Raw genomic sequence first — 27,275 nt, forward strand, 5'->3', positions numbered from 1 at the left:
TTTCTTTTTGCTTATGTGGTGCTGAGGAATCGAACCCAGGGCCTCAGGCATGCAAGGCAAGCGTTCTACCACTGAGCCACCTTTCCAGCCCCCTGATACTGAAATTTCAAATGATACTTGAAATCATTTCTGGGGTGTATGCATCCTTCAATGACTATTTTTGGACTGTTAAACACCAGTTTGTTTTATATTCTCTCAGAATTTCCACTACCTGTAGCTGACCTTTAATAAACATTTACAAAGTATAAAACACCAACTGCAAAGAAATATTGAAGCTTTGTAATAGACTAGGAAATACTAGCTGTGTAATTGTTACATATTTTAAACTGCTAAAAATAACTCACCTTTTTTAAAATTAGGCAACATCTATACAAGTTGGAAGGCTTGTTACATGCTAGCTGTGATTTCGGTGAGTATAGGAAGCATGTGTTCAGTGGAAAGAGAATGCAGTTTCCTTTGGTGACTTGAACATGTGTCTGTAATTGCCTGGAGGTGGGAAGTGGGTGTAGAACAGAAATGAGGCATCTCATTTTTTCTGCCTTCTACGTTTTTGCTTGAATTTTGCGTTTAAGGGGTTACTGGTTTAAGGGAAACTGATAGGGTTAAAGTAATGAAGGACTTGGAAGGGAAGTATTTTTTATTGGAGGCTAGTTGCTTCTGCTTGCCAGCAATTTTCGTACAGTGTAGTATTTATGATTTGGTATTTTAAAAAATATTCTATTTCTGTCCTCCTGTTTATGTTCATCTGTCTTAAGTATGGAACATATGTGTAGTTATGGTTTGGAGACAGTTGGATCTTTACTCACTTTTGTTTCTGGACCTGTTTGTATTGTCTGGTTTGTTTTTTTGTTGCTGCTATCATACTTATTTCTGCTTATTTGAATAGTAGTGTTTTATTGAATAGCAGTGATGCACATTTTACATTGCTATTTTCTAATTTTACTTGTTTTTGTTTTTTGATTTTTTTTTGTTTAGTGAGAGGAAGTACTGGGGTTTAACTCAAGGACTTGTTAGGAAACTGCCTCCAGTGCCCTTTCCTTCCCTCCCTCCCCGCACCTTCCCTCCCTTCCTCCGTTCCTTTCTCCCTTTCTCCTTTTCTCCCTCCCTCCCTCCCTTCCTTCCTTCCTCTCCCTCACTCTCTCTCCCCTTCTCTTTTTTTTTGCTTTTTCTTTTTGCTTTAGTTATTTTTCAGGCAGGGTCTTATACCTTCTGCCTGGGCAAAGGTGTCCTATGATCTTCTTGTCTTCCTACATAAGTGTTCTACTCCTGGCTTCACATACATGATTTTACTTTTTGCCTAGGCAGACCGCAAACCAAAATATTCCTGATAACCTCCTGAGTAGCTGAAGTTATCTGTATGAGTTGCAGTGTTCAGCCTGAATTTCTTAGATGTTAAGTTTAGTTCTAGCATGCTATGGGATATTTTTAATCTACAGATGCTTTATGAAGCTTGTTTTAAGAGTTGTCAAAGATAATTTCTCTACTGTAATTTTCACGTAGCCCAGTAATCTGATAAGGCTTCTGAAGATTCTCTGATAAGGCTTCTGAAGATTCTCCCTTTTGGATTATTCTGTTGTTTTCCTATTTTACAAATGGGAACTTGGAACTGTCCCTAACTGGTATAAGCTTTTTGGGAATTGTTTTCTGGCATTTTTCTATAGCCTTAGGGTTTTTTGTTTTGTTTTTTAAATCGTCGGATGAACAGTACTCCCTCAAAGCCTTAAGTGAGACCCATACGTTTCCCAATTCCTTTTTGTAGCCTCCTTTCTCCTTACGTATTTTTTGTTTCTTGTAAATTTAGGCTTTCCAATTTCATATCTCAACTACTCAGTGAGTTGATCTTTGTTAGGGCTCTGCCCCCTGTACTTCAGCTTGGAAACTCTAGATGGAATGCTGATATGGTCATGGGACTCACTTTCCTCTGGGATAACAATCTTGTCTAGTACTGAAACTTACTTTAAATTGTTTCCTGTTTTCCAAGTTTAAAGGTAAGAGATGGATAAATCTAATGCTTTACTTATTAAGGGTAAATAATTATTATTCCCTATTACTTGACTACAGTGGTGCACAGCAGTTATTTTCAGAGATCGCTGCTTTTAGGGGCTGAGAATTGTTTATTTGATTTTTATTTTTGTAAGAGGATACCCGAAAATAAAATTTGTAAAGAAAAGATGCTTATTTGGGTCATGGTTCTAGATGCAGAAGTTCAAGATGTGACAACTGTGTTTGGCAAGACCCTCATGCTGCATCATGATGTGGCAGATGGCATCATAGGTACATGAAAAAGAGATGAAACATGAAAGTGGCCTTGCTTTACCGAAGCCCACTGCCCTAGTGGTTAATCCAGTCCTGAGTACTGAGAATTCCTATGAGATAGAATTCTTCATGACCTAACCAGCTTTTAATGCCCTCTGCTACCCGATAGTACTACCACATAGCAATCTGATTTCAACCTGAGTTCCAGAAAGGACATACTATATTCAAACCATAGGGATTATATGGCTTTTCATTGGTAAAATTAGTCCCAAGTGCAATTTGATATGTATATGTTAGCATAGCAACTTCACACTCATCTGGTCACACTAATTAATTGTCATATGTTGCAAATTGAACTCAAATTTAGAAGTAGGTTTTATTTATTCTATGATTAATATGGATGAGAATTTGTTTCCTGTGGTTCTCATCATATTTTCTTTGTTTTCATTTATTTTTGTTTGCTGTCTTATCAGAAAGGTTATCAATGCTTTATATATAATAGCTACCTAGATTATTTCTTGCTGATGTGAATGTTAAGGTAACTGAGGAAAAGATTCCATTTAAGGTCTTATAAGAGCTTTTATTTTATTTTATTTGCCAATCCTGGGGCTTGAACTCAAGGTCTGGGCACTCTCCCTGAGCTTCTTTTGCTCAGGGCTAGCATTCTCCCACTTGAACCACAGTGCTGCTTCCGGCTTTTTCTGTTTATGTAGTACGAGGATTTGAACCCTGGGCTTTATGCATGCTAGGCAAGCATTTTATTGCTAAGCCATATTCCCAGCCCTAATTTTAAGTATAGTTAATGTTGGTATACTTTTAAGAGTCTTGATCTGGGAACATCAGGAATTAATATACATGCTGTGCATACTTTGTATGTAGATATGGAGAGTTACAGGAAAGGTCTGTTAGAGTCCTATTGGAATAATTTTAGAGATTATAGAAAAAATAGGTAATTTCAAGGTGTATATGGTTATAAGCTTAATAGGACTCTTAACGGATAAGATAGGAGGTTAAAAGAAAGGCAAATGAAGAATGATGTAGATCACATGGATAACATGCACTGATTTGGGAAACAGTAAAAAGATATCATGCTGGTACTAGCTAGCACTTCTGTTCATTAACATAGTATTGTCTGAGCATAGATGTTAGCTAATTTGGCTAGTAAGGTCTGGAATGCAAATGAAAGTTAGGAGGTATAGATCAGGCTTTTGGAATGGATATCAGTTATTAATAAAGGAGTTGAACTAATCATGTCTAAGGACATATATGGAAAAGAGCTGACTTGGGACTGAGTTCTGAGGCTTTTTTGTAATAGAACTGAGGAGTCAGTAAAGAAGAGGTGGAAAAAATGGCAGGTTATGATTCAGGTTATGATTAACATTGTCTGTTTTTGTTTCAGGGAAGATATCCAGCCTACACAGCAGAGCAGACAATATTAGGCAGCAGTGTGTGACCTTTCTCCATTATGTTAAAGTTTTCATCTTCAGGTAGGATGGCAAATGAATATTTGCTTACTGCATGTCTTTCTGTGGGTATATTCTTCAGATTTGGTTTATTCCATCTTGACACTCTTCAGGTGTCTGAAAGTACAGGCTGATGAAGACCAAGTTCCTGTCCATCCCTATGAAGCTTCAGAGTCTCAGCTTCCCTCAGTGCTGATTGATGAACTGCATGGATTACTTTTGTATATTGGCCATCTGTATGAACTTCCCAGTATTAATCTAGGAGCATTTGTAAATCAAAACCATATTAAGGTTTGTCTTTTTACAATTTATTACCAGCCTTTTCTTTCCATAAAGGATATTTCTTCAAAAACAAAATTAATTAGTTAAGAATGAATTCTGGCTTCAGGCACTGGTGACTAACTACTCAGGAGGCTGAGGGTCTTAGTTCAAAGCCAGCCGAGGCAGAAAACACCAAAAAGCAGGACAGGTATGGCTCAAGTGGTAAAGTACTAATCTTGAATGGAAAAGCTAAGCAAGAGCACCAGGTTCTGCATACAAGCCCAAGTACGCGCACACACACACACACACACACACACACACACCACACACACACACACACACACACACACCCCTAAGCAAGAGCACCAGGTTCTGCATACAAGCCCAGGTATACACACACACACACCCATGAAATTCTAGTCTCTTTATTATGTGTTTTGGTACATGTGACTGACATCTCTTGCATCCTCATCTGTTTAACTTATATAACTTGTCTAAGGTTTTATGAATTAAGTATGTTTTTTATGAATTAAGAACATGCTGCATAGTTGACTTCCATATACAACTTGTGGGTAGAGATGGGAGGGAGGGAATGAGTGAGAATGAAGGAACAGATGACACTGTGCAAAAGGAAATGTACTTTTTATGTGAAGTTACCCTGCCATATATCACCTCTAAAACAGCAATTAAGTAAATTAAAAAAAAATAAATCTCAGCCTTCTGTATAACTAGGCTTATACACATGAGACCCTAGCACCCAATTCTAAGATAATTTTGAACTTTAAAAAGTGTGTATTGTAAATTTATGTGTTGTCATTTCCCCCCTTCCGTGTTTGGAAAAACAGAACACATTTTTCACAGTTGAGTATTTTTTTGCCAATGTGATGTTTGCTTCATAGAATTAAAGGTAAATACTTTATCATAAATATGATATGGGTAATGCATATAATTTCTTAAAAAAGAATAATGTACAATAATCTGTCTAAAGTACTTTCATTAGCAGATATTAAGTCAATAGTTTTTGTGTTTCTATATAGTAGTGTAAATGTTTAAAAGTTTCAGGCTTGGGGATGGGAAGGTGGCTCAGTGGTAGAGCTCTTGCCTTGCATGCCTGAGGCCCTGGGTTCGATTCCTCAGCATCACATAAGCAAAAAGGGGGAAAAGAAGCCGGAAGTGGCGCTGTGGCTCAAGTGGTAGAGTGCTAGCCTTGAGTTGAAGAGCTAAGGGATAGCGCCCAGGCCCAGAGTTCAGGCCCCACGACCGGACCCAAAAAAAAAAAAAAAAGTTTCAGGCTAAGTAATCTTTATTTTAAACACTTTGTAGCTTTTCCCTCATTGATAAAAGTTTAGGAAAGCTGTATAATGAGTCAGGAAGATTACCTTATAAAAAACAATTATGTTTTAGGGTTGAAAATGTTCTCCATAGTAGAGTGCTTGCCTGGCCTGCTCAAGGTCTCAGGTTAACCCTCAGCACTGCAAACACACCAAAACCCAAAATCATACTATCAAAGCTGCATTTGCATCATGATGTATATTCTGATGTTTTGAAATGTAGTTAAGATAATTTTAATCATGTCCTTTTATTTCCTACTAGTGATAATCTTTCACTTGGAAGTATTTTGTTTTTTTAGTGGTACTGATGCAAGATGTACCATCTATTTATTGCTGATGCCTATGTCTCCAGCCCTGAGGTTTGGGTTTTAAAATCTGATTGAGAGATATGTTTACTGTAGAAGTCTATTCAGCTGTCCCACTGTCTTAAAAAATAGAAATACATTTTGCAATTCAAAGAGCTTCAGTGAAAGAATCCTCTAGAAAATAGGGCAGATGAACTTTTGAATACTGGTAGGTTATTTGACTCTTTATCCTATGTCTTGGAGTTTTGACATGCTACAAAATGTCTGGTAAAGTATTAAGAATTATTAATAATAGTTATTATCATTTACAGAAATTTCCACCATGCTGGCATTTATTACATCTCCACTTAGATATTCATTGGCAGGTCCTAGAAATTCTTCACATACTGGGTGAAAAATTGAGTAAGTTTATGGATTTATATTCTTTTTCTAAAATTTAAACTTTCACTTAAAAAATAACATAAGTAATGGTATGCTGGTGTTGTCTTTAATTCTATCAGTCTGGAGGTTGAGGCAGGAGAATCACAAATTTGAAGTTAGTCTGAGCTAAGTGATACCTAGTCTTAAACAGGGAAGGAAGGGAGGAAGAGGGAAAGGACAGGAGGAAGGAAGATGGGGAATTACATAAGTCATGTGTATTTAATGATGTATATGTCTTAAATAAAATAAAACCAAAGAAGTAAAAGTTTTACTACTCTTTCACTGAGGTTTTGGAAACAGCTTGGTCATTGACTTTTGTGTTAACATGTATTTGTAAAATGAGGTTTCATTGGTATTTCCATACAAGTACATGGTGTACTTTGAAAAACTTCCATCTCCTATACCAGTTTTATACCCCTTTTCATTATTCATTATATAAATGGTAAATCTTACATTTAGTAGGCTTTTAGACAAATGTCATATTAGTATATTAACTGTACTTTATTAAGGCCTAAATGTTTTATGGGTCTTCTATACTTAGCTTTGTCTATTTTTTGAACATTAAGTTACTTCTAAATCATGCTTTACTGCACATACCTAAACATACCTTGTATACATTATTCTGTAAAACAGATTCTTGGAAGTGCAGTGGAACATTGTAGTTTGGGTTTTGTGTATGCTGTTCATTAGTTGAATATTAAATCTTAGCCAGCTTATATATATTAGCTGCAAGTTCTCTTAACCTTAGAGAATATTATTTTCTGACTACAAACAAATTATACTTGTATTTTTTGTGTGTGTTTGCGATTTCCTGGTTGTCCATACAAACATCTTAACATAATTTTATTGTACATTTATTAGTGGATAACAATCCTTTCTCTTACGTTGCCTTTCTCTGACCTTGCAGTTTGGTATTCAACATCCTTACCAAACTAGGTTATAAAGATAGCTATTTCCTCAATACCAAATTTTGTATTAATGAATTTTTAAAATGCATGTGTATGTTTACAATTATACAGACATACAAAGATGTGCATATTCCTCTTATGGTGACTATATTTCACATATTTACTCTGAACAGTATTCAAGTGGACGTACTATGATAAAGGAACAATTTTGCTTGTTACCCTGTTATGCTCTATTTTATGCCATAAAACAATCAAACATACTCAGTTTATCAGTATTAAAAAATAATGTTTTAGATGGTATGTTACTAAAGGTGAGTGAAGATTTTTTTCCCACTAAGTGATGCAGCATTAATGAGGATCAGAGAATTTTATTATGTGGAGAAGAGTTGAAAATGTTTTCTATATAATGTTAGTACTCATGTAAATAAGTTATTGTTCTCAAATGTAACTCTTACAAAAATAATTTTTGTTTTTCTTTTTTTAGAAGTTAAAGAAGTATAGTTTTACTCTTGAATTAGTAAAAACCTTATGTAGTTTTAAGTAAAATTTTTTTTGTTACTTTTCAGAACGAGTTGTGTATGGTCAGCAGTTTGTCAATCTGGCAGGTGACAATTTAACCAGTGTTGGCCTATTTGAAGAACATTGTGAAAATCTTCTATATGATTTAATAAGGCTGTCACTCAACAGGTATGACAAGGTAATGTGTTAAGGGTTATTTGTCGTTTTCATACTTCGTTATAATAGTCTTTAGTATAATTAGTTTAATCTCTATTTACCCTGAATTTGTGAGATTGTATAGCAATTGTTATGAAAGGGCTTAGTCTATGTAATATAATCTGGTCAGTGGCTGGATTTCTTTCCAATTAGGGATAATAGTATTCCATTGTAAGTATTTTTCACATTTTTCTTCTTTAATTGATCCATTGGTGAATACATAGGTTGATTCTTTGTGTGGGCTATTATGAATAATAATTGAATATGATTTTGTCTTCATTTTACTATTTTCTTTGCTGAAAAAACTTTTTGCTTTTTAGTTAGATATTTCATTCATCTGTTTTCACTTTTGTTGTCTGTGCTTTCCTAAGAAATAACTCCCAGACTAGTGTCATAGAACTTTCTCTTCTATGCATTCTTGTGTGATTTTACAATGTTGGGTCTCTCATTTAAGTCTATAATCCATGAGGGTCTAACTTCCATTCAACTTATACATACATACAGTTTTCCTAGAGGTGTTTTCTGAGAAGGTCATTTCACTACTCTGTGTTCTTGGAGCTCTGACCGTGTGTGTGTGTGTGTGTGTGTGTGTGTGTGTGTGTAGATATGCGTGCGTGCATGCGTGTGCATGTGCATGCATGCATGCATGTATGTGTGCGCTCACACTTGCTGGTCCAAGGACTTGAATTCACAGCTTGGGCATGCTCTTCCTGAGCTTTCGTACTTAAGGCTAAGTGTTCTACCATTACTCTACTTCTGGCATTTTGGTAGTTCATTGGCGATAAGACTTTTCTGCCCTGGCTGGCTTTGAACTACAGTCCTCAGTTTTCAGCTTTCTTAGTAGTTAGGATGATAGGCGTGAACCACTAGTGCCTGGCTTTATCCTATGTACCTGCTGATTTAATTATTGTACTTTCATAGTTTATTTCGAAGCCAGGAAGTACAGTGTCTCTAGGGATTTTTGTGTGTGTGTGTGTGTGTGTGGTGATGGTTGTTTATTGTTTGGGCTATTTGGGATGGTTTTATGTATTCATATAAATATTCTCTTTTTTATTTCTGTGAAAAATGTCTTCAATATTTAGTAGGAATTGCATTGAAGCTGTTAAGTACTTAAAGGTAGTAAAGACATTTCAACGATACTAAATTCTTCCAGTCCATGAACAAAGATGGATATCTTTCTATGTACTGGGTCTTCATTTGGTTTCTTTGATCATTTTGTAGTATTTAGTGTACCAATTTTTAACTTGGTTAAATTTATCCTGAGGATTTCTTTCTGTTGACTGTTATGAATAAGATCATTATTATTTATTGATATTTAAAGAAAATGTGGATCTTTGTATTTTGATTTTATATCCTGCAACATTAATAAATTTACTAGGTAGCATAATTTGAGCAAATACCTTAGAGTTTTCTCATAAAAATATTTCAAGCGAGATGTGACACATGTTTAGAATCCTACCACTTCCCACAACTAAGGAGACTAAGGCTAAACAATTGTAAATTGCAGTCCAGTATGGGGTTACCTGTCTTAAAACCTGAGAAGAAAAAAAGCATGTCACCTGCAAACAGTGACAATTTAACCACTTCTTTTTAAATTTGGATTTTTAAAATTTCTGTGTCAGTACCTAATTGCTCTGTCTAAAACTTCCAGTAACATCTTATCAATCAATCTGTTTATTCTATTTTATGGTTGGTATGTGCATGTTATATGTGAAATTGAATAGATTATGAATTTGTGTGGTCTAGCTATATTTGTAATTACAGTAAAATTGTCTGAACTATCTAGTATCATTTAGAATATTTTGTTATTGAAATGGCAAAAAGGAAATTATATTTGTTATATCTTACAAGATGATTTATTGTTCTTATAAATTCAAGCTTATTTTCTAACATTTCATCAGAAGTCTTTTTTTTTTCTTTGGTGTGGCCGATAGATTAGATTTAGGCATTATACTGTGACACTGATGCTCAGTTCAACCAGTTCTACCTGTTTTATAAATAGTTTTATTTGAACACCGCCTTCTCCATTTCTCTCCCTTAGTCTGTAGCTGCTACTTCAGTGGCTGAGGTTAGTAATTGTGGCAGAGATTTTATTACCAATGAAGTCCTAAATATTTACTATTTTATTCTTATTGAAAAATTTTGTTGATCACTTGACTAGATCCCTAAAGTTAGACACTATTGTGTTTTAGTTAAGAATTAGATTTTTTATGTACTTTGTTTTAAAGGAAATTTATTTGAAAAAGGAAATGACTTTCATGAAGAATTTTATACATTGAGAGTACATTTTATCTATTAAAAAAAGAGCTACATTTATAGCATGTAGAATTTCCTCTTCTTTTCTACAGGTTAGGCCTTTTGAAAGCTTAACGAGTCATCCCTGCCCCTGTGCATGCATTAAAGAATTATGGGTTCTACTCATTCATCTTCTAGACCACAGAAGTAAATGGTCTCTTTCTGAAGTAAGTTTGAAACGATGTCTAGTTATTACCAACTCTTTCACTGAATTTTTTCAATGTGTTTGGCCAAGAAAACTCTTTCTAACGTATTTTATGGTATGACTGTAACAGCCACTGAATATGAATTAAATTAACTTTGAATATCTACTGCCTTTTTTTTTTTTGGTTCAAGGCTGGGACTTTAACAGTGTCTGATGCTTCCACTTACTGGCTGGCACTCTACCACTTGAGCCACTCCTACTGCTTCTAGACTTTTTAATCCTAACTTAGTAATAAGAAAAATGAAGTAATATAAAACTTGACTGTCACATTTTCTCTAATTCATTAATCTCCTATCAGAAATATTTTAGGATAAAGTACTTAAATAACTTCTGGTAACTCAGAAAAAAAACTATAGTCAGAAAATGTGACAGATTTAGATTTGGAGTGACTTAGATTTGGTATTTAAATTTCTGCTATTTGATCTTATTTCAAGGAATAGAGACAAGCAGGAAGGGAAGGATGGGAAATTTTCTTCCAATTCATTTTGAGTCAAGGCTTCAGAAGGGAGCTTTGAATTTTTAAGATTTCTGAACAAAAGGATACTGATATGCAGAAATATATACAAACAGGATATTACAAATTATACTAACATGGTTTATGCTATATGGAAAGTTCTTTAGGTTTTTTTTTCATTAGGTTTTGATATTTCCATATTAAATATTTTGGGGTTTAGATGTTGTTATTTAATTTTAGTAAGAACTCTATTTTTTGCAGCTTTACATACACTGTTTTTTAAAATTTGTTTTGTCATTATTTTAGCAGAAAAGTAAATTTCATGTTTTGTTTATTAAGCTTTGTTTTGTCATTATTTTAGCAGAAAAGTAAATTTCATGTTTTGTTTATTAAGCTTTGTTTTTTCCCTTGCAGTTTGATTTATAAAGTAAAATTTGGCTTCTAAAATGAGACCTGAATATTACAAAGTCTCAAGTAATTTATTTTGTCTTGGTACTAGGGCTTGAATTCAAGTTGTGGGCATAGTTCCTTAGCTTTTTCACTCAAAAATGGTGATCTACCACTGAAACTATCTCTGCTTCTGGCTTCTTTGGTGGTTGATTGGAGATAAGAATCTCTCAGACTTTCTTGCCTAGGCTGACTCGTCACATCTTTGTCCCCTGAGTAGCTAGGATTGTAAGTGAGCTACTGGTGGCCAGCTTCAGAATTCTTTTTTTGCTTTTCAATATTTACCTTTTGAAAAAATTTCTTCAGTGGAATAAGCATCAGTTTTTCCATTTTCTGCAAACCCAATTTGCTAGATACAGGGATTTATGTCTGTAATCCCAGCTATGTTACTGTGGAGACAGATAGAAAGACTGTAGTCTGAGTCTAGTCCTGGGCAAAATTTGAGATCTCATCTGAAAAATTAGTAATGACAAATGGCTAGGCTAGGGAACAGCTCAAGTGGGATCACACTTGCTTTTCAACCACAAGACCCAGTTTAACCCAGTATTGCCAGTAAAAAAATAAGTAAGCCAACACTGATTGATAGATATAGTTATATATATATATAATTATATATATATGTATCTATATATAGATATAGATATAGTTAAATTAGTAGCCAACTGATACCTAGCTGTCTAAAAAGTTAGCCATAACATTGAAATAGAACCTCAACCAAATTTGTATAGAAAGTTGTTTATTAAAACTAGGATGATACAGAAAGTTTATACTTATGTACGTGCATTTATTATTGCAATCCAGTTCAAAGTGTCTGCATTTTATGTTCAATTTCAAGCCATTCACTTCTATGTAGGTAAGGATATTAAGTGGTATTTAACTTCATATTTTATCACATGGTCTCTTCATCACATATAAAAGCTTAAGAATGGTGATTACTACCCCTGTTCCCTCAACTTGCTGATGGCACAACTGCAAAACAGTACTCCTTAGGGCCAGCAGTTACAAGTTAGAAACCACCAGAGCTCCTTCCACAAAGCCTTCCTAACAAGCCACGAAATTCTGAGGAAAAACTAGTCAAAGGAAAGAAGAGGGCTAGCTAAATTTTTTTTAAAAAAGTGAAATAATTGCCAAGAAAGTTTTCTTGTAAGTCCTAGAACTGCCTGCAGGTAAAGAACATACAAATGTGCATGTATTGAGGAGACAATCTTTGAAGGCAGAGTTTCTGGAGAATAGATAAAAGGAAAGTATTGATACTTTTGATGATTAACATTGGAGAAAAAATTAGGTCCTTTGTTAAGATATCACCACCACTTAAAACAACCAAGACTCACACTTACCCTCCCAATATCTCTGTTTCTTTAGTCATTTTGGAACTGGTTGAATAAACTACTTAAAACACTCTTTGAAAAATCAAGTGACCAAAGAAGACCTCCTGTGCCTGTAATCCAGTCCAGGGATCCATTAGGTTTTAGTTGGTGGATAATTACTCACGTAGCATCATTTTACCAGTTTGATCGCCATGGAGTAGCAGACAAAATGGTAAGACGTGATTTTGTGATTTTTAATATTTTGTTATAATGTCAGTATGTTCTTTGTTATTTTTGTAAAACAGACTTAAATAAGCAGAAATAAGAAATCTGATCATAATCCTGTTAGGATAAGTTTTTACTTTATGATGATGTTTCTGTAAATAGTCATAGACCTTCTCTTTTATGTTTTTAGAGTTTTTGTTTTTGGTCGGTTGTGGGGCTTGAACTCTGGTCTTGGGCGCTGTCCCTGCACTCTTCAGCTCAAGGCGAGAGCTCTACCGCTTGAGCCATAGCTCCACTTCCGGGTTCCTAGTGGTGTATTGGAGATAAGAGTGTCACAGACGTTCCTGCTGGGCTGGCTTTGAACCGCAATCCTCAGATCTCAGCCTCCTGAGTAGCTAGGATTATAGGCGTGAGCCACCAGCACCCAGCTGTTTTTAGTGTTTGATTAAAATTATTTTATAAAAGAGGTGGCCTCTAATCCTGGCTTTGCTTCTAAATAGTTGTATGACTAAGTACATTGTTTAAGCCTTTCTGACCCTCAGTTTCTTCATCCAAAAATCGTGGTCTTGGATTTATTCCAAAGATTCCTTTCCAAAATCTGCAAGAGTGGTAAAGGGAAAGCATATGTCTCCACAAGAAATTAAGTCATTCTTTTTGCCTAATGTAATAAAACTGTGTTTCCAAACTTCATTATTTCTAGATACTAGTACTTGTGCTTGAACATTAGGCCTCTGACCATTTATACAGTTTTGCACACTACTAACACCCTACCACTGGAGCCACCCTTCCAATTCTGGCTTTTTGCTGGCTAACAGGAGAGTCTTTCAGATTTGTCTGTATAAGCTGGGTGTGAACCATGAGTCTCAGATCTCAGCCTCCTGAGTAGCGAGGCTTAGAGGCATGAATCACTATTGTCTGGCTTTAAAACATTTCTTCAGAGGTGGTTTTCTCAAAGATTTTGTTTATTTGATTATTAGTTTGTTTTTGGCCTAGTACTGGGGCTTGACCTCAGAGCCTTGCTCTCTCATTTGGCTTTTCTGCTCAAGGTTGATGCTCTACTAGTTAAGTTATTTCATCTGCAAAACACTATTAGGTTTGCTTCATATAGGAAGATTAGTTTTACTAATTTTTAATTCAAAACATGTTTTTACAGTGTTTTAGGCTTTTTATTTAAAAAGCCTTCTGAATAAAACCAGCTGGTTGATGTAGTTATTGGAAGCTTTAGCTGTATATTATTTCTTCCATGCTTAGGCTACTATAATTTTATTTTTCTCTATTGGTATTGTAAGTTCAGACTTCAGGTCCTCAACTCTAGAAATTTTGATTGGATATTTGAGAATCTTTATTTTTTTAAAAAGCATTTGATTCTCATCCTCTAAGGCATAAGAGCTATTTCTTTGAATATTTTAATAGATTATGTTCCTTGATGGGCTTAGCAGATTTCTTTCCTCTTTAGAATATTGAGCATACTCAGTACTAAGAATTCCTTCGTGGAATCTGAGGGTAATTAGTACTGGCACAGCATCATAGAAAAGGAACACTCCTCAGGAAGTCCTCTAAATGACTCCCTTACTATAAAAAAGGTCTTTTAGGAGACCCATGATAAAGGAAAATAAGTCATAAAATGCTCTGAGAAGTTCACACACAGCTCATTATCTGTGTATTAAAGCTGCTACCCATTTATTGAGCGAGATCAATGGGAATGAATTCACAAAGAATTGTATGTATGTCCTGTGTTGCTATTCATGCTAATACAGATCAAACACATTAATTTTGGCAATTGCTGTTAATATTACAGTAGCACTTTTAATAAGTATTTTTGTGTAGTTACAATGCTAATTTTTTACATCTTTCAATTACTAGAATATTAGAACAAATCTGGATACTTAGAGCTTATGCCAATAATCCTAGCTACTCAGGTGGCTTAGAACTGAGGATCATGTTTCACAGCCAGCACAGACAGGTCTTTTGAGACTCATCTCCAATTAACCAGCCGAAGCCGGAAGTGGAGATGTAGCTCAAGTGGGAGAGTGCCAGCCATGAATGGAAAAAGCTAAGCAAAAACACCCTGAGTTCAACCCCTAGTAGTGGTCAAAAACACAACAAAACGATAGATAGATAGATAGATAGATAGATAGATAGATAGATAGATAGATAGATAGATAGAGAGATAGAGAGATAGAGAGATAGAGTAGATGAGAGAGAGGCAGATGAGAATGATGGCCAAGTAATTATATTGGAGTACATTGTGTCTCTATAGGAAGATGGTATAAGAATTCTCACTGTGTGCTGGTGGCTCATACCTGTAATTTTAGCTCAACCCTCTCAGGAGGCTGAGTTCTGAGGATCATGGTTCAAAACCAGACCGGGCATGAGAGTCTGTGATACTCTCATCTTTAGTAGCTACAAATTCTGAAATGGAGCTGTGCCTCAAGTTGATAGAGTGCTAGCCTTGTGCAAAATGATAGACAGGCCCTGAGTTCAAGCCCCTATGGCTCGTACACACATGCACATGCACTCACACACATGCATACACACACATACACAAACATATCACTGAAAATTGTGCAGTAGGGATTGGGGGAGATAGGGAAAGGAAGAGCAACCTCTTTGTACAATTAATGTACACTAAAAAATTAAAAATCTGCCAGGAAAGTAAAGCAGTCTCTATTGGAATGACAGTTGTCAACAGGAATGGAGAGGACCAATGGAGAGGTTGAATGAGGGTATATATATTTAAAGCACATTATACAAACGTATGTAAGTAGAACAGTGAACCTGGGTGTATAAATATATGGACATATCATAATGAAACTCCTCATGTACAAGTAACAAAAGCTAATAAAAAATGTTGAAAAGAGACTGGGTGCTGGTGGCTCACCTATAATCCTAGCTACTCAGGAGGCTGAGATCTGAGGATTGCGGTTTGAAGCCAACCTAGGCAGGAAAGGTCCTGAGACTCTATCTCTAATAAACCATCAAATAAGCTGGAAGTGGAGCTGTGGTTCAAGTGGTAGAGCACTAGCCTTGAGCAAAAAGAAGCTTAGGGAGAATATGCAGGCCCTGAGTTCAAGCCCCAGGACTGGATTCCCCCCAAAAAAACAATTAAAAAAAATTCAAGCCCTTCAGTTATTGATAGTTTTCATAAGGTGTGAAAATGCATTGCATTTGCAAAATACTTAACACTTCACAGAGACTATTCAAGTTTTTTTTTTTTCTTTCTGCTAGACCTAGGGCTTGAACTCAGGCCTAGGTGCTCCTCTAATGCTCTACCACTTGAGCCACAGCTCCACGTTCAGTGATCCTCAAATCTCAGCCTCATGAGTAGCTAGGACTACAGGTGTGGACCATCAGTATCAGGCTTTCTTACATTCTTAATATCCAGAACATATTATGAAGTTGGGGAGAGGCACAGGGATTAATGATGCCCTATTAAAAAATCTTGATGCTAGAGTTCTGTTAAGGATTGCCTTCTATGTCTATGACAGGGTAGCTGTGTTTTAGTTTGCCAAGGACTGTCCCAGTTTATGCCTACTTTTCCTTTCAACCTATTTAATGAGTTGTCACTTTTACTTTCAGAATTGTCTTTGGCCAGTAAATGAACAGAAAGGTATATTGGCTCATTCTTTCAGAGAAAATATATAAAATGTGAATTTCTATCTATAGCATACTTAGATGACAATTTTGAAAATTGCCTACTCTTTTTCTCATGTTATATTAGTATAGCCAAGTGTACTAGAGATTATGTAGTAAGCATAACTAGAGGTTATGTAGTAAGCATGTCTTATTCTTATAAAGAAGAATCTTGTGTGAGAGAAGTTAGGAAGCAATAATGGTTAGTCCTGTAGCTTTCACAGAGAAATACCTCTAGTCTTGTCACAGTATGGGAATCTGTCAGTCTTGAAATTCAAACTGATTTGCCCTGAAGGTTAATGTGAAATTTTATATTTTTAAATAGGTTTCAGATGTGACTTTTTTTTTTAATTTTAAGAGTTTCTAGAAGTTGAAGTTCTGCTATATGTGGATTTAATCACAAAATTAGCCAATGTCTTAGAAGCCCACACACAAAAAAATTGTATCTCACTTCTTAGGAGGAAGGAGCTTTAGCTTTTCATATATTTCTGTTTAATGCTTTTATCTCAACCTAAATGAGAATGTGTTATCCTCTTAAAAACATGGTCATCTATTTTAAAATCAAATACAGTTTTAGAGGACAATTCCTTTTGGTTATAGTGGGGGTCAGTTTTATCAGCGCTTTCTCTGCCAAGAGTATAGGGCAATCAGGCAGGTAGGCTGATGCTTTTCCTTGAAACACTTGAAATGACAACCAGATAAAAGATGTGAAATGTGACTTACAAATGAGAATTGCACCAGGCTCTTAGTGTGCTGCAAGTTGAGAATTGGGGAATCTTATATTTTTGGTGGAGCTACTATTTAAATTGAAATTTAAATGAGTCTTTTTTGTTTTTGTGTCGGTCCTGGGGCTTAAACTCAGGGCCTGGGCACTGTCTCTGAGATTTTGTGCTCAGGGCTAGTGCTACAACTTAGAGCCACAGGACCATTTCAAACTTTTCAGTAGTTAATTGTTTATTATAAGAGTCTTATGTAACATCCTGTTTGGGCTGGCTTTGAACTGCGATCTGCAGATCTCAGCCTACTGAGTTAGCTAAGATTACAGGCATGAGCCACCAACATGTGGCATGAATGTCTTATTTTTTAACAATGGAATAAAAGATAAAAAAACATAGCCCCAAATCAATGACTTCCTACCTGAAATTAACTTGATTTTTACAAATGAAATTATAATAGTAAATCTCATGTAGAAAAAAATACTGCAACTAACTGCTCCAAGTTAAATTCTATTTTGAAAGATCTATCTCTTTGGTATGTTTTTTTTTGGGGGGGGGGGTTGGGTCCAGTCATGGGGCCTGAACTCTGGGCCTGGGCGCTGTCCTTCAGCTCAAGGCTACGCTTTACTACTTGAGCCACAGCACCACTTCTGGCTTTTTTCTTTTTGCTTATGTGGTGCTGAGGAACGGAACCCAGGGCCTCATGCATGCAAGGCAAGCGCTCTACCACTGAGCCACCTTCCCAGCCCAGTATGTATTTTCTTATGCTTGGTTTGGGTGAGGTATGGTTGCTGCTGTTCCTCTGACACAATTTATTTTTGTTTCAATTTTAGTCACAAAGTTGATCTACCTTGTTAAAATTCTTAGGGTAAGAATTATACTACTCTATAATTCTTGTGATTTAGTACCTTGCTACTGCTGAACAAGTGAATTGTACTCATTAACACTAGTTGCAAAGCTAAGACTTAAATTATATCTAAAAATGAATGGCTAAAATCAGTTACTTTTACAGAATATCATAGAAGAACATTGGCTGTAGAGCCAGACCAATTTAGATTTGAATACATTCTCTGACTGGTACATATATGAGACTTAATTGTATTCTCTGTGAAATGAGATCCTCCTCTTCCTTAGCATATGTACTAGTCTAACACAGTCTACATGTAATGCCAGTGGAGCAAAATGCTCTCCCTTTTGAGAGACTACTAGGGTCAACTCCCAAGTTTCAGGTCTCAGGACATAGTATTATCTTTATCTCTGACTCCAGTTGTCCATACTTCAGAGTTCTTAGGACTAGCCTCATGTTTAGTAATTTGGTAGACTCAGAACTCACTGAAACTCACTGGTTGCTGCTTATTATAAAGAAAGGATATAGATTAAAATCAGCAAGATACATTGCCAGGTAGGTGGCCATAGGGTAAATAACGCTAGTACTGTACTATTTTTCCTTAAAGCTGCTTCAGGGCCTTTATGATTGAATGAAATGAAAAACACCTCTACTTAGTAGATGTAAAATAGGGAAAAATGATGTTAAGAAAGTATACATATAAGCCAGGCACTGGTGGCTCACACCTGTAATCCTAGCTACTCAGGAGGCTGAGATCTGAGGATCGTGGTTCAAAGCCAGCCCAGGCAGGAAAGTCCGTGAGACTCTTATCTCCAATAAACCACCAGAAAACTGGAAGTGGCGCTGTGGGTCAAGTGGTAGAGTGCTAGCCTTGAGCTGAACAACTGAGGATAGCGCCCAGACGCAAAGTTCAAGCACCACAACCAACAACAACAACACAAAAGTCATTCTGATGATTGTGGTTTGAAATGAAACCAGGTTGGGCAGGAAAGTTTGCTAGACTATGTCCATCTGGAAAAAAACTGGTTGGAGGCTCAAATGCTCAAATGTTAGAGAGCCAGTTCAGAGGCCCTGAATTCAAACCCTAGTACTTCAACATCGGAAGGAAGGGAGGGAGGGAGGAATAGAGGAAGGGAGAGGATAATTCTACAGAAAACTTATTTTTTTAAACTAAAAGTATTCTCAGTAAAGATTATGTTGGATTGGACTAATTCTAGATTGTTTTTCTACCAAGTCTGCTAACTAGCTCTTTGCCAAAATGTTGGAAACTCAAGAAATTGCAATGCTGTCTAATAATAGAGATAATGTACTTTGGTACTTTGCCATATCATATTATTGATATGTAAATAATCATGCTTAATAATTTTGATGCAAGAATCTTCCTTTCTAGAGACAAATGAAATCAAATTGGAACTTTATAGAAGAACTACTTAAACAGTCCATCACTGCTCAGGTATGAAACTAAGTGAGGTTATTTGTTAGCTGTGCTCCATTTTCATGTTACAAATTTCATTTTTTAAAAACAAGCAAACTATTAATATGACTATATATTTTTTTGCAAAAGGCAAATTAACTGTTACGATGATTTAAATAACAATTTACTTATTACAACCCTGACAATAATTGAAGGGTCAACTCAGTGTAGTTCCTATTAGTGGGTAGCTTTTAAAGGTTATTATTTTTAACATTGAAGTTGTTGGTTAAAGGACAAAGATAATTATCTACATTGTGACTTGGACAAAATGTATGCAACATAAGTGGTTGATACTGCAGTGCTGTATTCCATTCCTTGACCATGTGACATCAAACCAGGAGACACGAAGCAGGAGATAGGCAGTGGCATTGGAAATTCAGTTCTATCCTCATCACAGCAGGAAGGTGACTTGCCTTGCTGAGCAATTTGTCTTACAGGCTCGAATCATATTCTAACTGATAAGGTCCTAGTTTCTGAGCACTCATTTCAAACCTTATCATTTTTCTTGCTGCAAAGCTGTTAATATAGTGCTTCATGGCCCAGAGGTCAAGCCTGACCTCCTTTTAAAATAGCTTTAAGTGTGCCGCTCATCATATCTTAAACAGGTATGTTAGCTCTGTAAAGTTTGATAATGTTAGTTTATGTAAAAGCATATGGAAAATTACTGTAAAGATTTTTTTTTTAATTTGGTAAATAGGTATTTTTTGGTTAATGAATCTTGATTAAAATTTTTGTATACTTACAGTAGCTTTGTCTTTGAAAATCATATTGCTTTAAGTTATGTTTGTTTTAACTCTTAGATAATTATGAGCTACAAATTCTAGCTTAGGATGCCAAAGAATTCTACATTGTGTAACTTCTATCAGGAACTGTGAAGGCCTAATATTCCTTAAAGAATTTTTTTCTAATACTGCAAAAGTTATTTTTCTTATATCATCTTATTTAGTCTTTATACTTTTTGAGAGCATACTAATTTAGTAACTCAAAGTTTCTTATGTATATATTTGGAGTGGGATTTTGATCTCTGGGCTTCCCACTTGGTAGGCATACTATACCAGCTTCCTCTTGCTTATTCTAGTGACTTTTTAAATAAAATCACTTTGTGCCCCAGGGCTAGTGCCCCATGATCCTCCAACTTAAATCTTTTACATAGCTGAACCAATCCCTGCTTGTCTGTTGAGATGTATTCTCAATACTTTTTGCCTGGGTCTTGAACCAAGACCCTTCTGATCTCCCAGGTATCTATGATTGCAAGCATACTTGGTCCCTTTGCCTGTGTTTTTTTTTTTTTTTAAATGGGTGTGGAGGCTTGAATTGTGGGTTTGGGCTTGCTCTCAGCTGTTTTTTTGTCATACTTGAGCCATACCTCTAGTCTGGCATTTTGGTGGTTAACTGGAGATGGCATTTCATGGACTTCTCTGCCTGTGCTGGCTTTAAGCAGTAATCCTCCAGGTCTCTGCCTCCTGTGTAGCTAGGGTTACAGTCATGAGGCATGGATACCTAATGTGTCTATTTAATTTTATGAATATAGAAAATCACTGAGAAGTGATTGTAAAGTAAATATATATTGCAATGGCCATTTCCACTGGTGTCACTCATTAAATTTTCTGTTGTTATGTGAGACAAGGTCTTGCTATGTAGCTCAGGCTACCCTGAAACTCATGATCCTCCTCTATCAGGCTCCTAAGTTGTTGGGGTTATAGGCAAGTGCCTCACCACAATCTTAGCTTTAATTCAGTAGCAATGCCTTAACATAGCTTTATTAAAACAAAAAAAAAAACATTTCATTAAAGTCATGGTGTTATAGTTTATGTTGACAGTGCATCTGTGTCAGTAACTGGGAGCTTTAATTTCCAGAATAAGTTGTAATTGCTACTTTGATTTAAGTTTCCTTCTCTTGGTCCTCTTTTGTATTTAATAATTTTAAAATTTCCCTCAGTGCTAATAGTATGTTGATTTATGGTTTTTCTTCATTTAGGTTTTAAGTACAGTCTTTCTCAGGAGGCTTTTAAGAATTTATATGGGGAAACATCTATACTGGTCAAGAACAGTAAGAAAGACTGTCATCACCTGTATCATGACAGCCCTCAGAGAGCTTAAAGCTTATGAACATCTCTGACCTCCTCCCATGGTTATACTCCATAGTTTTTCATGTTTATACTGCCCATCAACATTGGCCTTTACATTTCCTTTCTGTTTTCTTTTTAAGCAATGTAAATTACACAACCCATCATTAATAGTCACTCAGTTACAAACAATTTTTATTCCTTAATTCCTCAATTTCTGTTTTTAATCTGTTCAACCTCAGCTACCTTCAGCTCATACCCACAGTTAAATACAGCTGGAAGAATCAACCATTCTTGCTGACTGGTCTGACCTTAGGTTTTTGATAATAAGTTTCAAGTGGCAGTACAGTTAGCTCTTGAATATTTGTTTCTTAAATAAATTCTCCATAATGACTTTTTTCAGAACTTCAACTTTCAGTTCAACATGTTCTTCCCTAATTTATTCAGTTCAACATCTTGAATGGTACATTGTTGAGAAGAGAGAACCTTCTGATGAAAACTTTTCCATCATTGCATCTTCAGCTCCCAACTTAGTTGCTATGTACTCAGCCACTCAGATGGCTGTTCTTTTGTAACAGAAGAATCAGTGTTTCTATAAAGAATTAGTTCTTTTCCATGTGCACTGGATATTGTCCCTTCTCACTTCTTTAAGGACTTTATGTATTTTTTGTTGAAATTGATTTTCTGGCTTCACCCTGTCCAGAGAACTGTTTATATAGTCATCACTGACTTAGGTATTGCTAAATCTAAGGCTTCTTACTTCTTGTTCCACTGTTTCTTTCTAAAGTACTTCTCTTGTCCTCCTGTTTTTTTTTTTGTTTGTTTTTGTTTTTTTAGGATGGCATGTTAGAAGAACAATTACGAATGTATCTTCACTGTTGTTTGACACTTTGTGATGTCTGGGAGTCAAACATTTCAATTGTCACCATTCTATGGGAATATTATAGTAAGAACTTGGTAAGTAACTCATATGGATTTGCACAACAGTTTTAGTCATTTGTACATGATATTTGAGGGACACATGAATTTAATGGTTTATAATTAGCTGTGTCTTTCTTAGACTTATTTTTGTTCAAAGTAGATTAAAGAAGTAGTTTTACCTTAAGCATCAGTCTATACAGATTGACTAGAACATCTTTTAAAGTTAGTCTAAACAAAATAGCTAAAATTTTAGATTTTTGTTATTTTCACTCATAGATTTAAAAAAAAATTCTAAGAATTATTGATTGCTTCAGACTGTGAGCACCATTATTCCAAATAAGACTTAGTCTGAGTCTCATGTAGGCTATTCAGGCACCTTGTGAGGGGAAAGGTTAAAAACTATAGGACACCAGAGGAAAGAGTGTCTAACTTAGTGTATAGACTTGTGGGAAGATTTTAAAAGTTCATAGTATTTTAACTTGGCACTAGGGATAACTAAAATTTTAGAATTTTAAAGGGAAAAAGATTGGGCTGAAGCAACAGTGGATAAATGCATGGGATGTGAAAAAGCATAGTTTATTGCTGTGGTGTAAGTTCTGAATGGTAGGCCTGAGTGATTACAGGAGAAAGAAGAAATAAGGAAATTCACAGTTTTATTAATGCAAAATTCTAGCCAAATAATTAAACAGGAATGATCAAGCCTGTAGATGCAGCAACTAAAAGTTAGCACAGAAACAAAAGAACCAAAAAGAAATCCAGGTAAAAAAAATTAGGAAAAATAATCTAATAATGATGTACAGAAATTCAATTCAAATTTTCAATTTCCTGAAGAACAAAAAGATATGAAACAATGTGTTATGAGATGTTAGATGTATCCAAGCATCTAGACCCCAAAAAGTGGTATAACAGTAACATTGGGAAATTTATGGAGTAACAGAACTTTAGGTACAAAACTTTCAAATGCTATGTGAACCTTGTTTTGTGTCCTAATTTGGTCAAACTAATTGTTAGAAAGATGTTGATGAAAAACCAAAAATCTGATTACCCCTTGATGTGTTGTGCTTTTGCAGAATTTTTAAAGTTTTGGGCTATGTATGTTAATGGTAATATAATAGAAATATTTGTGTAATTACAGTGGGTCAAGCTTTTTGATGAGCTCATTAAATTCTCAGCTTTCCTTTTTTTTTTTTTTTAGAATAGCTCCTTCAGTGTTTCTTGGCTTCCCCTGAAAGGTCTTGTGAGTATCAAATCACCCTTGTCTATGCTTGAAATGGTGAGGACCTGCTGTCAGGATAAACAAGATCATGATCTGTATAAGTCTAGCAGTAGTTACACAATTTTTCTCTGCATTTTGGCAAAAGTTGTCAAGAAAGCAATGAAGAACAATGGCCCTCATACTTGGAAACAAGTCAAAGGAAGGTAAGTACAGTCTTTTTGTCATGGAAGTTCATTAATATCTTTCCTTAATTACATTTTTTTAAAGTTGTGGTTAGAATATTTTACATTTAAAAATCTATAACATAGGACAGCAAAATATGGAACCTTTGATCCTGCCAATTTGACATTGGCAGCTGATAGATTCAGATGTATAAAATATTACTGTTCTTTGAGTCCAGCAAATTCAAGTGCTTCTTCCTCTAATGAGAACTGTCCAGAGCATAGTAGAATCCGTTTTTATCTCTTATGTGGTAAATTATTCTTTTGGTTACATTTGTCTATTTTTCTCTTTTTCTTGAGAGTCTTCCTTGTGCAAAAGATGTGATTTGTACTTACTTGCTTATGTTCTTCTTCTTTGCCTGCTCGCTGCCTTTTGGTCCTCTATAAAGTATACCACCACCTGCCCTTCCTCAGCTTGTTTCGTGGGGTCTCAGGAAAGCTGTTCTGAGGGAGAGGGGTTTAAAAAATTGTTAAATGAAATTCTCATTTGATTCCCATAATAAATAATGTGAAATGATGGGGAGTTTGGATTTTTATGCATATTTTTAAAGGTAGCTGTTTTATTGGACATTCAGTAATTATAACTCAGACTAGTTTTACTTATTATTGTTGCTTTTGTTTTCTTTTCGTTATATTCTGTTTTGTTTTGGGTTTTTTTGGGTCAGGTCGTGGGCCTGAACTCTGGGCCTGGGCGCTGTCCCTCAGCTCTTCACCTCAAGGCTAGTGCTCTACCACTTGAGCCACAGCACCACTTCCGGCTTTTTTTTTCCTGCTTATGCGGTGCTGAGGAATCGAACCCAGAGCCTCACGCATGCAAGGCAAGCGCTTTACCATTGAGCCACCTTCCCAGCCCCCTTCTGTTATATTCTGTTATGTTCTTTTACAGCAGTGGTAATTGAATTCTGCTTCACCTGTGCTAAACACACAGTTTACCATCAGGCTGTTTCCCCAGCTGCTAGTAGTTTTTGTTTCTGTTGTGCTTGGATGCTTTGTTTTTGAATCTTAAACACTTTCAGGAAAATAATCACTCATAAGTTTGTCATTAAATTATTGGAAATCACTTATTAACAGGTCTGTTTATTAGACAAATATGATATTCAGCCACTATAGTGAAGATGGTAGAGGATACAAAGATAATTAAACAGATCTTTACTTTGATTAGTGTATCAGCTTTTATATAGCTCTTTATAAATTAACATTTAACCTCATGAGCTTTAATTACTTCTGGCCTGAATAAACCAATTATAGAAATTATGAAACTTAGCAATCTATAAGTAGGAATTTAAAAGATGAATTTTTTTCAATTCTAATCCCTTAACTGATGAGAAAAGTGCATGAACTATTAAGTTGTATTAAGTAGCATAGAGAGATTTTCTTAATGACTCCCCTCAGACATTTAAGCAGTTAGCAGCTTTTCTTTGAAAGTAGGTAAAAAATGTTCTAACACTTTGAATTTTCTTAAGGTATAAGTAAAAAATAAGAGCAGGTCTTTGTGAGAGACAGAGGCAGACAGTTTATGAAAAATTTTTAGAATTTCCATAAGAGCCCATCAAAGTGTGCTTAAAAGATTCCATATTGCCGGGTGCCGGTGGCTCACTCCTGTAATCCTAGCTACTCAGGAGGCTGAGATCTGAGGATCACCGTTCAAAGCCAGCCGGGGCAGGAAAGTCCATGAGACTCTTATCTCCAATAAACCACTATAAAACCGGAAGTGGTGCTGTGGCTCACGCGATAGAGCACTCATGTTGAGCTGAAGAGCTGAGGGACAGCGCCCTAGCCCAGAGTTCAAGCCCCACGACCGACAAAAAAAAAAAAGATTCCATATTATGACAAATATGTGAGAGAATGGTCACGTAAAGGTGAAAGGTTTATTTGGTATAAGAGGTTTCAGTCTGTGAGCAATTGATCCAGTTGGTTTACATACAGCAGCACATCATGGCAGGAGTATATATGTCAGAGGAAATCCTCTTACCTTGTGCCCTTTATGTGAAAAGGAATACCGGGATCTGGGCCCCAGTTCCTTTTGGGCACTCACCTAGTGACCTCAAGACCAGGCTTCAGCTCTTAAAAATTCTTTTACCTTCCAGTAGTACCAAACTGTTAAGTAAGCCACATAGACCTTTGGGAATCATTCAGGTGCAAACTATGGCAGATATTGTTTCTTATTTGCAAATAAGAATAAGTTGATGGAAATTGAAAAGGAAGAGCCACATACTGTATGTAGGAACACTACTACTATTCTCGGGCAAAGCTGCTGAATCCATTCATTTGCTTCATCACTGGGAAGTTGAAGGTAGGGCTATCATCATATGAATTGATTTTCTAAGCAAAGTAGTTGCAAAATAGTTAAAGTGATAAAGCAACTTCAGCTAATTAGCTAAAATTTTACAGTAGTAAGAATGTTATGAACAGCAAAGGAAGGTTTATTGTAAAGGCCGATTTTTTGAGTGATTTTATTAAAATATTTCTTGTATGTATATTTTACAGAATATATTCTAAGTTTCATCGTAAAAGAATGGAAGAACTGACTGAAGTTGGTCTTCAGAACTTTTTCAACCTGTTTCTGCTGTTAGCAGTTGTCGCAGAGACAGAAGATGTAGCAAGTCGTGTTCTGGATCTTCTGAATTTCCTTAAGCCTGCCTTCCTAACATCTCAGAGAGTCCTTATTTGGAAAGGTCAAATGGCATTTCTCTTGATGTATGCCCAGAAAAATCTGGACATCAGTGTTTTGGCTAAAAAATTTGCATATGAGTTCCAAGAGAAAGCCAAGGAATTCTTGGTGTCAAAGAACTATGAAATGGTACAGAGACATGCTCTATGGACACTTCTTTCCATCTACATTGACGGTGTTCAGGAAGTGTTTGAGACCAGCTATTGCTTGTATCCTTCCCATGAAAATCTGCTTAATGATGGATTTAGTATGCTTCTGCCAGCCTGTCAAGAGTCTGAACTAAGGACAGTGTTGAACTTTCTCCAAGCTATTCTGGCAAGAATCAGGTATGTTTTACAACAATATGCTAATCAGTTAATTTTTGTTTTTAAAGGTGACAACATGTTCGTTTTAAAGTTTTCCTTCAACATAAATTTGAACTACAAGTATAGAAGAGTTGTTTTAGTACTGCATTTGGGACAAATTATTAGTTTTCAAACAAGCTTTCTTCAAAAGGCTTTTATAAGTAACTAAACCCAAACTATTGACGTTACTTTAATTGTTTAAAAAAATTGAAAATAGTTACATGCATGAAATCTGCAGTGTCTGCAAGCCTGAAATTATAGGTTTTCTATAGGTGTTCTTGTACTTCTAAACATTTTGCCTTTTACTTTTGTTACTAAAAATAAAGTAGTTGCTTATTGAGGGACTTTTGATAAGTTTGCTTTTATAATTTTGCAAGTTCAGGAATCAGTTGAAAAACATGAGCTAACAAATATTGAGACAAGTAAATTATTTTTTATTTATAATATTTTTCTTTGATTTATTAGCGCCAAATCAGTCTTTTAATATTTGCTTGCAATACAAACTAAATTTTACTCTTTAAAATCCAATTTAGTAGAAGTTGTTTAGCATTAAAGCTGAAACATTTCAGGAAGTA

At 35.5% G+C, this 27,275-nt stretch overlaps 1 protein-coding gene across 1 annotated transcript in view; it reads left to right on the plus strand.

Moving 5' to 3' along the window:
- The window catches only part of Mms22l (MMS22-like, DNA repair protein), a 101,405-nt gene that overhangs the window by 3,693 nt on the left and 70,437 nt on the right, over positions 1 to 27,275 (plus strand). Inside the window, exons 4-14 of the mRNA XM_013022352.1 lie at positions 360 to 409; positions 3,656 to 3,743; positions 3,833 to 4,010; positions 5,928 to 6,018; positions 7,511 to 7,641; positions 10,007 to 10,120; positions 12,422 to 12,598; positions 19,178 to 19,240; positions 22,165 to 22,284; positions 23,444 to 23,667; positions 26,173 to 26,682. Coding sequence (XP_012877806.1) covers positions 360 to 409; positions 3,656 to 3,743; positions 3,833 to 4,010; positions 5,928 to 6,018; positions 7,511 to 7,641; positions 10,007 to 10,120; positions 12,422 to 12,598; positions 19,178 to 19,240; positions 22,165 to 22,284; positions 23,444 to 23,667; positions 26,173 to 26,682 — 1,746 coding nt within the window. The remainder of the gene's footprint in view (positions 1 to 359; positions 410 to 3,655; positions 3,744 to 3,832; positions 4,011 to 5,927; positions 6,019 to 7,510; positions 7,642 to 10,006; positions 10,121 to 12,421; positions 12,599 to 19,177; positions 19,241 to 22,164; positions 22,285 to 23,443; positions 23,668 to 26,172; positions 26,683 to 27,275) is intronic.

This window comes from Dipodomys ordii, unplaced genomic scaffold (genome assembly GCF_000151885.1).
Source record: "Dipodomys ordii isolate 6190 unplaced genomic scaffold, Dord_2.0 Scaffold62, whole genome shotgun sequence".
Lineage (NCBI taxonomy): Eukaryota > Metazoa > Chordata > Mammalia > Rodentia > Heteromyidae > Dipodomys > Dipodomys ordii.